The sequence below is a fragment of the Triticum dicoccoides genome, chromosome 6A (assembly GCF_002162155.2).
Source record: "Triticum dicoccoides isolate Atlit2015 ecotype Zavitan chromosome 6A, WEW_v2.0, whole genome shotgun sequence".
In the NCBI taxonomy this organism is placed as follows: domain Eukaryota; kingdom Viridiplantae; phylum Streptophyta; class Magnoliopsida; order Poales; family Poaceae; genus Triticum; species Triticum dicoccoides.
The window spans coordinates 570,233,051-570,245,910 of record NC_041390.1 but is presented as its reverse complement, the minus strand read 5'-3'; the positions used below and the strand labels follow the sequence as shown (position 1 = coordinate 570,245,910).

At 44.0% G+C, this 12,860-nt stretch overlaps 1 protein-coding gene across 1 annotated transcript; it reads left to right on the top strand.

The window, feature by feature from the left end:
• Positions 1-5,863: 5,863 nt before the first annotated feature.
• Positions 5,864-7,517, top strand: LOC119318033 (1-aminocyclopropane-1-carboxylate oxidase-like). The gene is made up of 3 exons (XM_037592537.1): positions 5,864-6,057; positions 6,186-6,415; positions 6,773-7,517. Exons 1-3 carry the CDS (start codon positions 5,926-5,928, stop codon positions 7,398-7,400), a joined length of 990 nt encoding a protein of 329 aa, XP_037448434.1. The 5' UTR covers positions 5,864-5,925; the 3' UTR covers positions 7,401-7,517.
• The last annotated feature ends 5,343 nt before the right edge of the window (positions 7,518-12,860 follow it).

Sequence of the window (12,860 nt, the reverse complement as noted above, 5' to 3'; positions counted from 1 at the left end):
ATCGATTCTGCACCGACGGCTTCTAAGGCTCGTAGGTTATTTTTCGATTACATCGGGGGTGGAGATTGGGGGTACAAACTTTCTTGTCTAGCCGCGATGACCTTGGAGTCGCGTTGACATGTGGGGAGGGAGAGGGTGGGGTTGGGGGGGTAGCCATCTTCTTTTCTTCCACATCGTTTTTGTCAAGAACGATGGGTCTTGCACGGTCGCCCTGGCCACCATCTACACCTCATCGTTGTCCGTCTCCGGTGACCCAAACGTCCTATTCCAGTACGCCGCCGCACGCTGGTCTTGAGATGCCTTGTACTATACTTGGCCCATCTTGCCCGCTGTCCAGCATCGCCGGAGTCCGCGTGATTCATGGCCCAGCACAGGATGTCCACTGACATCGCGCCCTTGGGTGAGTCCGTAATCAGTGTCGTCAGCTGAGCTCATCCGGCATAGCCTTCTTCATCACAACATTAGCCTCCTTGTGCATGTCATCGATGTTGCTGAAGTTCGAGCACACTTCCATGGTGTGCTCAAACTTCTTGCGGGCATCGAGCGAGCACCTAAGGAATAAGGCCTTGCATCCAATGCCCCAGGGGAAAGGGTTGGGGTTGGAGTTGGAGTTCATGGCGAGGGAGAGGTGGTGAAACAGAGGGGGTTTGAGTGTGGTGTTGGATTAGTAGGGTGGGTTAGTATAGAAGCGTTAGGCCGATATGATTGAATCTGACCATTGAACTGGATGTTGTGCATAATGCAGATGGACAAGGTCAAGGAGGTCGTGCCGCCATTAGTTGACGTGCTGGTGCAGGATCATTCAGGCGCCAAGTGGAGGAACTATGGCCGCTACCATCAGGAGTCAGGATCAAGCCACTTCAGCAAGGTTATCCTTGCTCCAAAGCTGGAGAGGCTGTCATTGCCTCTGGATTTCACGAAGCACTTCCGGGCCATCCCTACATAGTTCAAACTGAAGACTTACACCGGCTGTGCATGGAGGGTGACGGTGACGGTGATTAATAGCAGTGTCACCCTTGATTAGGGTTGGGCCACCTTCGCCGCCTTTCACCAGATCATGATCGGGCACATGCCGACGTTCAAGCTACTGACCCCCTACACCATGAAGGTGATCGTCTTTAACGATGATGGCGTGGAGGTGGTCACCAAGTGCAAGGAGCACGACAACGCCTTCGCCGTGACCGCATGAGCCCCTGTTGCTTGTTTAAGATTTGGGTTTCGTCTAAAGCTTATCGTACTATCTTGTCTTAAAACTTGTGATACATGGTTAAGACTTGTGTTTGTGCCTAAATTTATTCTATTGCTCTAGTTTACCACAAACACAAACATGGTTAAGACAGTTCTTCATCTATACCTCTGATAACCTCACCACATTGAGGAGGTTACCACACAACTGTCCTGGATATAACCAAACAACCGAACTTGTGTTTTTCCTGAAACAAGTCCGCAACCAAACTGCAGGCCTCCCTCAACGGCACATGCAGGCTAGAGGGGATGTAGGCCGGCAATCAACATGCTGATGTTGATTTTTTGTCTGCATATGCTCAGCCAGGCCCAATTGGGACACGTATGCAAAGTGCAAAAAATAATGCAGGTAATCAAACACATCCTAGGTACTCCACCTAGCAAAGAGATAGATAAAACCATACAGTCTGTTGAAATGCATATCTTCATAACCTAAGATGGCGACGGCCGTTCTACCGGAAAATTGGAATGGAACAGCTCTGGACCAGGCATAGCGTGAGCTAACTCCTCTGTTCTACGCTAGCTACCCAACTTGATGCGAGTTTGAAACTTGCTGAAGTTTTGAAAACTTGTCAAAACGCTGGAGTCCACATGGTTTTAATAGTTAGTTCTAAATCTTACTGATTTTATTGTTCATTTCTATTAAATTTTAAAAGTTGAAACTTAGCGGAAATTTATAAACACATCAAAACGTATTGAAAATTGATGTAATTTCAACTTCGTCGCAAGAAACACGAATATGCAAATAAAATAATAATTAAATTTCTGGTTCAAAAGATATATTCCCTTTGTCTCAAAGTATGTGTCGTTGATCTCCTAAATCAGCAACTCTTATTTTGAGACTAAGGGGGTAATATATTAAAATTTACAAGTCAAAAGAAAAAAAACATGAGGAGATGAGATGAGTGAGGGATGCACTCTCTGCCAAAAGATGCATGCATTAAGCCAAAAACACGTGTGGGTACCATCCAATTTGCGAATCACAACACAATCAAGTTAATAAAGATCAGCGTGCCCTCGTCTATACTCCCTCCGTCCGAAAATACTTGTATCAAAATGGATAAAAAAGTATGTATTTAAAACTAAAATACGTCTAGATACATCTCTTTTATCTATTTTGATGACAAGTATTTGCGGATGGAAGGAGTACGTGCTACAAATCCTCTTCCCTAACATATGCACAATGGCGTGCTTAAGAAACTCTAGTTCATGTTTTTAGCCAATATTAGCAACTCGTCGCAAGCGAAACCTTTACCAAGTTTTTCGTAGAACTTTTTTTTAGATTTAGCTACTGCCTCCGTCCCAGATTTCTAGTGGGCTCACCAATCTCAAATATTTCTAATTGATTCACGTATGCATGCGCACCGGTGGCCCGCATCTCGTCCATGTAAAATGGCTGGGCCATCGCATGTGGTAGGGCAGCCCCTTCTTTCTAAGAGCAACTAGTTAATAAGCGCTTTTCGGGGAGTCTCACAACGATCAGCGCCACTTGGCGTGTTCTCAGTCATTCGCCACGTGTCGCGCTCTGGACGCTCTCTTCGGATTTTTTTTATTTTTCTGCACGCGTTTTCGGCTTTTTAAACGTTTTTTTCCTGTTTTTTTCGACGTATTGGTTTTCTCCCTGTCTTCTTTAGCTTTTCGATCAAAAAAACTTTGAATTTTTTTTGCACGAAAATACATGTTTTTTTTCTTTCGCGAAAGTCACGGTTTTTTCGCAAGAGGCACGGTTGTGCTTTAGCGAGAGTCACGGTCGTGCCTTTCAGAAACGAAAAAAAACGTGTTTTCTAGTTTTTTTTCTTTCGTGAGAGTCACGGTTTTGCTTCCGCGAGAGGCACGGTTGTGCTTTCGCGAGAGTCACGGCGTGCCTCTCTGAATAGAAAAAACAAAATGCATTTTCTATTTTTTTCTTTCGCGAGGGTCACGGTTTTGCTTCCGCGAGAGGCACGGATGTGCTTTCGTGAGAGTCACGGCCGTGCCTCTCAGAAAGGGAAAAATACGCGTTTTCTGTTTTTTTTTCTTTCGCGAGAGTCACGATTTTGCTTCCGCGAGAGGCATGGTTGTGCTTTCGTGTGTGTCACGGCCGTTCCTCTCAGAAAAGGAAAAAAATACGCGTTTACCGTTTTTTTTTCTTTTGCGAGAGTCATGATTTTGCTTCCGCGAGAGGCACGGTTGTGCTTTCGCGAGAGTCACGGTCGTGCCTCTCGGAAACGAAAAAAACGCGTTTTCTGTTTTTTTTCTTCCACGAGAGTCACAGTTTTGCTTCCACAAGAGGCACGGGTGTGATTTCGCGAGAGGCACGGGCGTGCCACTTTCGGAAAGGAAAAAAACCATGCTCCCGGTTTGATTTTTTCATGAAAAAAAGTTCGTCAAAACCTATCAACATGGGATCTAGTTTTGAAGATCTCGACGCGAGGAATCCAATGATGAAAACGGTTCGAGATTTGAACGCACGGTTTAAAAGATAAAATGTTTTGAATAAACGGATCTACGAAAAAAAGGAAAACTCCCAGGTTGCGACAAGTGGCGCGCTGTATGTGCGCCACTTGTCGCAACCTGAGAAAGTGGAGCGTTCTTTGCAACGAATACTCGTTAATTAATGATTTCGCTTCTTTCTTCTTCTTTTCTTGAGGGAAAGGGCAGCCCCTTCTTTCTTCTTTTTTTTAGGGAAAGGGCAGCCCCTTCTATCCTTCGCGCTTGGAGGAAAGTCGAGATACTAGATCCGTCCAATTGTAAGGGCATGTTCGTAGTTCTAAACCGATAATTTAACTAGCTAAACATGTGTTATATTTTTTGACGAATGGTGGATTTTATTGACTCGAAATGACGCATCAAATGGAAACAAACACAATGAGTACATATCCAGTCATCGCATAGCTAGGATGCACACGGCCAATATAAACGCACACACACAAATAACACACACAGGCAAATACATGTTATATGTGACAAAATATGTGTTTAGAAATCACATTTGTATATGAATACAAAAATATGCTTTTCGTAAATTAAAAAAATTGCTTTCCGTGACGGATAAGACATATTTGGTTAGTAAAGTTGATGACCTAAAACCGCACGCGAGGAAGATTAGGCAGCGCTTGTTGGCTAATTTCATGGGGCTGTCTTCTCTCAGGGCTGTTATTCTCCCGACTGAAATACCAGTCCGGAGGGAGTAGCTAACTTTTGGCTTGCTAATTTGATTCCCACTAGAGGTGGCCGAGTCATGTCATGATGTGCTCGATCGTGATAGAACTCGATCCTTTCTTTTTCCCTGCCTCCATCCGATGGTCTTTGGAACTGCTGGAGATAAGTTTTCGGACAATGCCATGGGTCCTGGTGACTGGAGAAGGGAACTTTAACCCGACCCCTACCATGAGGGACAAAGGAGAAAGGAAAGGTTACACTAGGGAGGAGGGAGAGAGAGAGACCAGCGATGACGAAGACGCTAGCTCGAGCTGTCCATCGCTGAGTCGGTCTGGGATATGGCCGGGGTCTGGCGGTCCAGCTGCAAAGCACCATGAAGCTTTGATGCGTACAGGAGTGCAGCAACTTCTGCTCGCATTCCCGCTTTTGTGTCGACGGGCACACAGTAGTCTGGGCAATAAGTGATCTGCATGCCATTTAGCTACTGCTGCTGGCTGTCGCTGAGTAGGACAGACAGCGCTGATCCTGGTAGACACCCGAAATTACAAGCTTTAGACAAGGTGTACGTGCCATGTTTCAGACACAATCGACCGGTGTCCCCGGACAGCAGCAGTCAAATTGATCGATGTTGAAGGAGTACCATCTATTTGTTGACAGCAAAACTCCACTATAAGTGGCCTGGGTCAGGTGTACTAGGCCTAATCTCTGTCATTATCAACGTGTAAAGTAAGGGACAACTCCATCCGTACGCCACAAAGTTCATCAACACTGGCTACTTGCCCGCTTAGATTTAGGTATATAGAATAGTGGCCAACGTAGACTATCAGCCTAGTACTTATCAGACTGCTCCGTCTCCATCAGGGCATATTAGCTAGCAAGAAGTGATATTCTTGGAGACAACTTGGTTAGGGCATGTACAATGGTTGATAAGATGGTCTTATCTTAAGTTTTATATGTAATTTACAGATGAGAAAAAAAGATGTCTATAATGAGTCATTTCTTAGTCTTATCTTCAATAATTAGTTATTCTTAAAAATATGGTGAGACATACTTGTCTTTTCTTAAATAAGAGAAGGCAAGCCTTTTCTTACTAGTTCTCTCTCCTCCACCTCATTATTTATCCTACGTGGCACTCCTAAGATAGCATCATTGTATATGCCCTTAGGGTAAGCTACTTGAAGTTGCGGCCCTCACGCTGATCCGTTTAGCTAACTAACTGGGGCATATCTCGCTTGCTTTGGTCCCTACAGTTTTGTTTTGTACGTCCAGACAGCTTTGTTCCCCGTTCCATACTGACGATTGACCAAAGTGATTTATAACAAATTAAGCTGTGTCGTAATTTCCTACGTCCCGGCCTTCTCCCTCGCGCGGTCGCGCCTATAAATTGGGAACTCACGCCGGCCTCAGAGCGCACACACACTCTCTGCTTCAGCTAACCAGCACAAGCACACATACAGAGAGAGAGAGAGAGAGAGAGAGAGAGAGAGAGAGAGAGAGAGAGAGAGAGAGAGAGAGAGAGAGAGAGAGAGAGAGAGAGCGATGGCAATTCCTGCTAATGCTGCTGCCTCGTTGAGCTTCCCGGTGATCCACATGGAGAAGCTTGAGAACGGGGAAAGGGGCGCGACCATGGGGGTCATCCGCGATGCCTGCGAGAACTGGGGATTCTTCGAGGTGCCACTGCCACTCACATATGCTATGCAATTCGTTTAGCAGAATTATAGTGGATTGATTTTGTAGAAAGCAGGCATATGTAGTACTGTACTACGATTATTAACATGATTAACTCACCGTGCGCACAGCTGCTGAACCATGGCATCTCGGCCGAGCTGATGGACGAGGTGGAGCGGGTGAGCAAGGCGCACTACGCGGCTTGCCGGGAGGAGCAGTTCAAGGAGTTCGCGGCGAAGACGCTGGAGGCCGGCGAGAAGGGCGACGACGTGAAGGACGTAGACTGGGAGAGCACCTTCTTCGTCCGCCACCTTCCCGCCTCCAACCTCGCCGACCTGCCCGACCTCGACCACCACTACAGGTACGCACGCACGCACGCACGCGTGATTACTTAATTAATTAACTCCTGCTACTTGATCATTAAGAGACCAACAGATAGCACCAGATTCCACAGATTGATTCAACTCTAGTTTCTGACGAGGCAGCCTATTGTTAGGCCAAGCATTTTGTACTCTCACAAAGTCATTCCTGACACGTACAGCAGCTCAAAAAACACCATGCAGCAATTATAGTACTGCCACTGGGATATCAACAGGAGATAAGATTGGTTGCGCAAATCAGAATCGTACTAATTTGGCAGCAGGAACCAACACGATTGGAATGGAATCATCTTTTTAGAAAGTGACACTTGTTTGCCTCTTTCGTGTCGTCGTTGCAGGCAAGTGATGAAGGAATTCGCGGCGGAGATCGAGAAGCTGGCGGAGAAGGTGCTGGACCTGCTGTGCGAGAACCTGGGCCTGGAGCAGGGCTACCTGAAGCGAGCATTCGCCGGTTCAAGGGGCCCGACGTTCGGCACCAAGGTGAGCAGCTACCCACCGTGCCCACGCCCCGACCTGGTCGCCGGCCTCCGCGCGCACACCGACGCCGGCGGCGTCATCCTGCTGTTCCAGGACGACCAGGTGAGCGGGCTCCAGCTCCTCAAGGATGGAGCATGGGTGGACGTGCCGCCCATGCGCCACGCCATCGTCGTCAACATCGGCGACCAGCTGGAGGTGATCACCAACGGGCGGTACAAGAGCGTGATGCACCGCGTGCTCACCCGCCCCGACGGCAACCGCATGTCCCTCGCCTCCTTCTACAACCCCGGCGCGGACGCCGTCATCTTCCCTGCCCCGGCGCTTGTCGAGGAGCTGTCGGAGGAGGAGGCGGAGCGCGCCGGGAGCGCCGTGTACCCGAGGTTCGTGTTCGAGGACTACATGAACCTGTACATGCGCCACAAGTTCGAGGCCAAGGAGCCGCGCTTCGAGGCCATGAAGGCGGACGCCGCGCCCATCGCCACTGCGTGACTAGTGGACTGCGCGCGCATAAGTTCATGTGCTCGTACGTGCCAGTACTCAGACAAAAGTATTTTCAGACTTGTGTTGTGGTGTGTACTGTAAGATATTATGCGTGTAATGTTGTCACTGGTATTTTTCTTATTTGCTTTTCTAAAGTGTACTATGTTTCAGTTCACTTTTCTTTTAATTCAAACGTATGAATCAAGTTTTGATTGTTTACCACATGTTCCATGTGGTGATTAAAACCATTCATTCAGTAAAGGACATCAAAACCAACAAACATACTCGCCATACCATGCATTGAAAACCACAATAGCCATAGTGTTGAGATGATCTACAAGTAGTTCAACAAGCATCGGTTTTGCTCATGCAATACATGCTTCCATCCATCACCATCAATTCAGAGTGTTGGAGGGATCAGACCATCACCATCAATTCAGAGTGTTGGAGGGATCAGACCATCACACAGAACAACACAAATGAGATGTCTTAGTCGCCGTACCAATAGCCAGTCAATAGCTCTCCTTGAAAGACACACCAAGTACCAAGATCTGGAGGGAGTCATCGTATTTGTGGACACAAACTCTAGGCCTTTCTCTAGAGTTAGATCGGACATCATCAAGGTTGGGAGGGACTGGAGAGACCATTCAAAATGCCATCGCCCAAGCACCTTGTCGATGTCAACATGGAACAAAAACCTAAGAAAAATGAGACAGACCTCTTACCCTCGCACGGGGAAGAGGAAGAAGACCAAACAAAAGCAGGTAGGAAAACTTTAGAGGCGGCAGATAGGGTTAGGAACCCTAAGGTGAGGCTCCATTTTGGTAGCGTTACATCAATGCCCTCCCTGATCACGCATGAGATAAGATGGTGTTCCTTGTCCCCTCCTTGGAGTCAATCCATGCTCAGTTGATCAACCAAGGCAAGCCCACAAAGTGCCACTGCACTAGCACCTAATGGCATGACCGCATACAGCTCGATGAGGTCAACACAATTTAATTTAGTTTAGAAGATAATTAATTGTAAAAGACAAAATTATCCCTTTTATTTTTAAGAGGGGGTATTCTAAAGCAAATCCTTTTCTAACACACATCATTTTGTATAACGTTCATACACATTTTTCAATCAAACTCACAAACATACAATACATTATGAACATTTTCCTCAAGACCCATGAACATTTTTTATTTTTTAATTTTTTTCTCTATAAATCGCAAATATTTTTTATTAAAAATGTAAATATTTTTCTAATTCATCAACATCCTTTCAAATTTGTGAATTATTATTCTAAATTCACAAACATAATTAAAACTATGAAATTCTTGAAACCCAAAAAAAATTTCTAAAAATTATAAACATCTTTGAAATTTGTAATCATTTTTTTGTTTTTGTACACTATTTAAAATCTCTGAGAGGTTTTTAAATTTGAGGAAATAATTGAAATTGTGAAAATTCTTCATATTCGTAATTTAAAAAAATTGGGACAAACATATTTTGATTATATGATATTTGTTTGGCAACATATGACTTCTATTTTTCCCTTGTTATTTTATATTAGACATAATGTTTCCAAAATTAAGAAACTTGTCGAACCACACATAAAAAATTGTGTTCTTGCTATCGAATAGGAGAAGGATTAAGTGATACTCAGGTAGCCTGCCCACGCTCATAGGATGCACGTTCTAGTATAGAGCATGCAATAGGAGCTCCCTATGAGAGCATTATAACGTCTTGAGCGCTAGGCGCTTGGGGAGACGCGAGGATTGATTTCATATTGCAATCCCTGCCGATTGGCAGTTGGGCTGCGAAAACCCATCATGAGCTGCGGCATCAACGCAAAAGCATGTGTCATTTGCTTTTGCTTTTCTTTCCACAACGACCTTAATGTCTATTAATGTATGCTTTTAGCTCCTCTAAGGAAATGTATTTATTTAGTGTGTGGCGTTGGACGCTATCGCGCTTTGAAAGTAAATTTATCTCTAAATAGTTTTTTGATGAGATGATAATATGGTTAGTGGTACAAATGACAGGTGCTAAAAGTTTATCCTAGTTTATTGGTTCTTTGGAGGTATTATTAAGAAGATGGTTGAACCCCCACTTCAAAAAGGATAAAAAGACATGTTTTTTTGACGACTCAGAGCTTTGGTTTTACTTTATTTGAGTCATAGGACATCACACTACTAAAAGGGGTCGAGGTGCTCGAATGAAGGTGCCAAAATATGCTAAAATCATATACCAGCCACCCTACACCTACTACTGCAAATTACATATATCTCATCGCCTAATGTGCACATGGGCAGCCTCCCCGTGCCCATGGGGTTCAGGGGTTGTGCCCGGTCCATGGCTAAGTCTCTGGACACCCCATGGGCGAGGGCCGCAGGCACCTAGCGCACATGAGATTAGGTGTACCTGGTGCACCTACTTATTTTTGTTTTTAGATAAACGGTCAAATGGCCGTCCCTTTTATGTGAACTATGTCAAACATCTGCTGAAAACTGTCGTGTTTGATAAAATTTATCCAATTTATTCAACTTTGTTTTAAAATGTATGTCGGCAATTTTGGATGGCCGGTTCCCCCATCATTGTCCGTGGACTGGTCCCTATCAATCCGCGAAGAAGTACTCCGTGTCCAATTTGGAGAACAACTTTGGAGATGCCGATCACTCTTTTTTTGTTTCATATCCTATAAAGCTGTTATGGTTTGTCGACACAGTAGAAAGCACGCCCGAGTAAATTCCTTGTCTCGATAAAGAATAATCCATGTGCTTTGGTGGGAGGTGTTATATTTCGACTCTATCTAGGAGGTGTTTGTTTCCAAGGACTTTTTTGTGTAGGGACTAGAAAAAGTCTTTCTTAAAGACTTTTTTTACCAAACGAGAGGGACTTTTTAGGGACTAAACTAGGCATTTGGGACTAAATGAAGAAGACTCTCAAGAAGAGTCTTTTTGGGACTTTTCCAACAATGCCCCTCCATGCACCCATTGGCCCGTCACCCCATGGTGTTGTTTGATTGTTATTTTTCTATGTATTAGGGGCAACATGGTCATTTAATAACCTCTAGGAAGGGACTAGGGACTTTTTAGTCTCTGAAAACAAACAGAGAGAGACTTTTTAGTGACTAGAGACTTTTTAGTTGGGACTAGAAAAAGTCATAGGACTAGAGAACCAAACACCACCCTAATTGATTTTCTTATGCTTAATTAATAAATGAGTCAATAAATTAGTCTTTATTTAAAAAAGAGAGTAAATCTCATGTTTTACTAGCTGTTAAGCGCATGGAGTGCACATGCATAACCGTCATTTCGTGCACATGAACGCTACAGTATTCCATGACAAAAGGACATCGTATCTACCGTACCCACACAGCCATCATCTCTCTCACTCACGCATTCATGGGTGGGTCCGGGTACTTGGATCATGCAACTGACGCCCATTGGCCCTTTGCGTCCTCTGAGAATTTTCCTGAGCCCCTCGTGAGAAACGGTCCTACTGCACGCGAATGGTGCATGGGCCGCCGATCCGGGCTGGTTGGTACAGGGATAAGATGATGAGACTGGCCACATATATATCTTGCTCGTTCGGTTTCGTTTGGACTTCATTTTAAATGTTTTCGTAAGTTACAATTGCCAAACGTTCAGATTCTTATTCCTGATGAGCTCTAGTTAGTCATGGCCAGCTGAAAACTTGCAGTTCTTTTTTCGAAAAGGAGGGTTACCCCGCCTCTGCATCAAATGATGCACACAGCCATCGACAAAATGGTCATGTGTTAATGCATGTAGCCTAAGTCTCATGACCCGGTTACGTCCAACCATCTTCCGCCATAAATATTTTGTTGCGACTGTTTTACAAAAATATATTGCATATGCTTCAGTGGCGCGGATGCCAAAATTCTATTGTCGTCATCAAGTGCTACCAGTACTTAATTACTTTCTCGATCCCTATCTGGAATTCCCGCCAAGAAGTTAACAGGGAGCATATATGCAAATATTATTTGCATGCGCCTGTAAGAAGGCAAAGTTATTCGACCACTACAATAACATGCAGGTGTTAGTATTTTGCAAACAGATAATACAGGACGAAGCTGCCGGGCTTGTTCACGAGAGGAACAATTAGTCTAGTCCGGAGGGAATCGCGCCTACACATTCTGCTTTTGTAGAGCGATCTTGTTATAGAAACAGGCGAAGAAATTCGTTCTGGTTACGTTGGTCGATTATTAAGGTTTGTGCGTGCGATCTGGGAAGGACCGCCGGCAGGAGCCCAGAGGGACGGATTAGATTTGGATTCCCGGCAGTTTGCAAAAGTTTTCTCTGGAAAGCATATGTACCTAGAAATATATAGATCACAATCTCAGAAATCTCACGTGCTTATTATACTTGGCCTTGGCCTGCAACCAACTGAAAGGCGGACTTTGGTTCGTAGGGATCGAATATGTTTTTGGACCATCTGGCTGTACAAGTATCGATTGGAGATAATTGTATCTATAGTCCTTGTAGTCGCTGGCGACGTCCAACTTGGTCCTGGACTTGCGTATTGCTTCAATACGGTTCTGATATAAGAAAATACGTAATCAATACGGTCTCTGAGGTTGAAACAGCAGTCCTGGCTCTACACATTGCATACGTATCTCATATTTCTATAGTTGACGGGCTCATTTGTCTGTGGGTCGAGAAAAAGCAAAAAAGGGCGCCGAGATATAAAAGGAAAAAATCATAGGCGGGGATTCGAACAGGCTCTACCCAATCGTTGGGCGTGGTAGCCAGCATGCCGACTGCAGGATCTTGTGAAATATCGGGATGCTTCGTCCTTTATATAGACACAGTTGTCTTTTAAAAAATATCATGAATTTATATAATGTTCATGAGTTTTTAAAAAACCATTCATCAACTCAAAAAATGTTCATGATTCAAAAATAAATGTCTGTACCTACAAAAAATGTCCACGAATGTTTTTAAAAATATTCATAACAACTTTTGGGAATATTAGAAAAATGTTCACTGATTAAAAAAATATTCATGAGTTCATAAAATGTTCGTGACAAACAAAAACTGTTTCTGAATTTCAAACCTTGTTCCCCAATTTCAAGAAAAGTTCGTCTATGCAAAAAAAAAAGGAAACTTGTTGGCGAGTTCTAAAAAACTTTATCAGTCCATCGTTGTTGGGAATTTTACCAAAGTATGCAAACTTTTATTTTTACATTGTATAAACATTTGAAATTTTCACATTAACTATTTGTAAACTATGCAAACTTTTTTTAACATTATATTTTTTTTGAAAATTTCACATACATTATTTGGAAATATGTGAGTATTTCCTTTAAATGTCACATTTATTTTAGAATAGGAATAAACATCCCACTGAACCTTGTTGGGTATTTTATCAAACTATGTACAATGTTGCTGCCATATGAGACGACAGCCTTGTCCTGCTCGTCCGAATGGACCCATATGTCAGTGGGATGTATGATAAATA

Coding starts and splice junctions, on each gene's coding strand:
- LOC119318033 (XM_037592537.1), top strand. CDS start 5,926: ATGGCAATTCCTGCTAATGCTGCTGCCTCGTTGAGCTTCCCGGTGATC. Junction 6,058..6,185: donor AGAACTGGGGATTCTTCGAG/GTGCCACTGCCA, acceptor CCGTGCGCACAG/CTGCTGAACCATGGCATCTC. Junction 6,416..6,772: donor GACCTCGACCACCACTACAG/GTACGCACGCAC, acceptor TCGTCGTTGCAG/GCAAGTGATGAAGGAATTCG.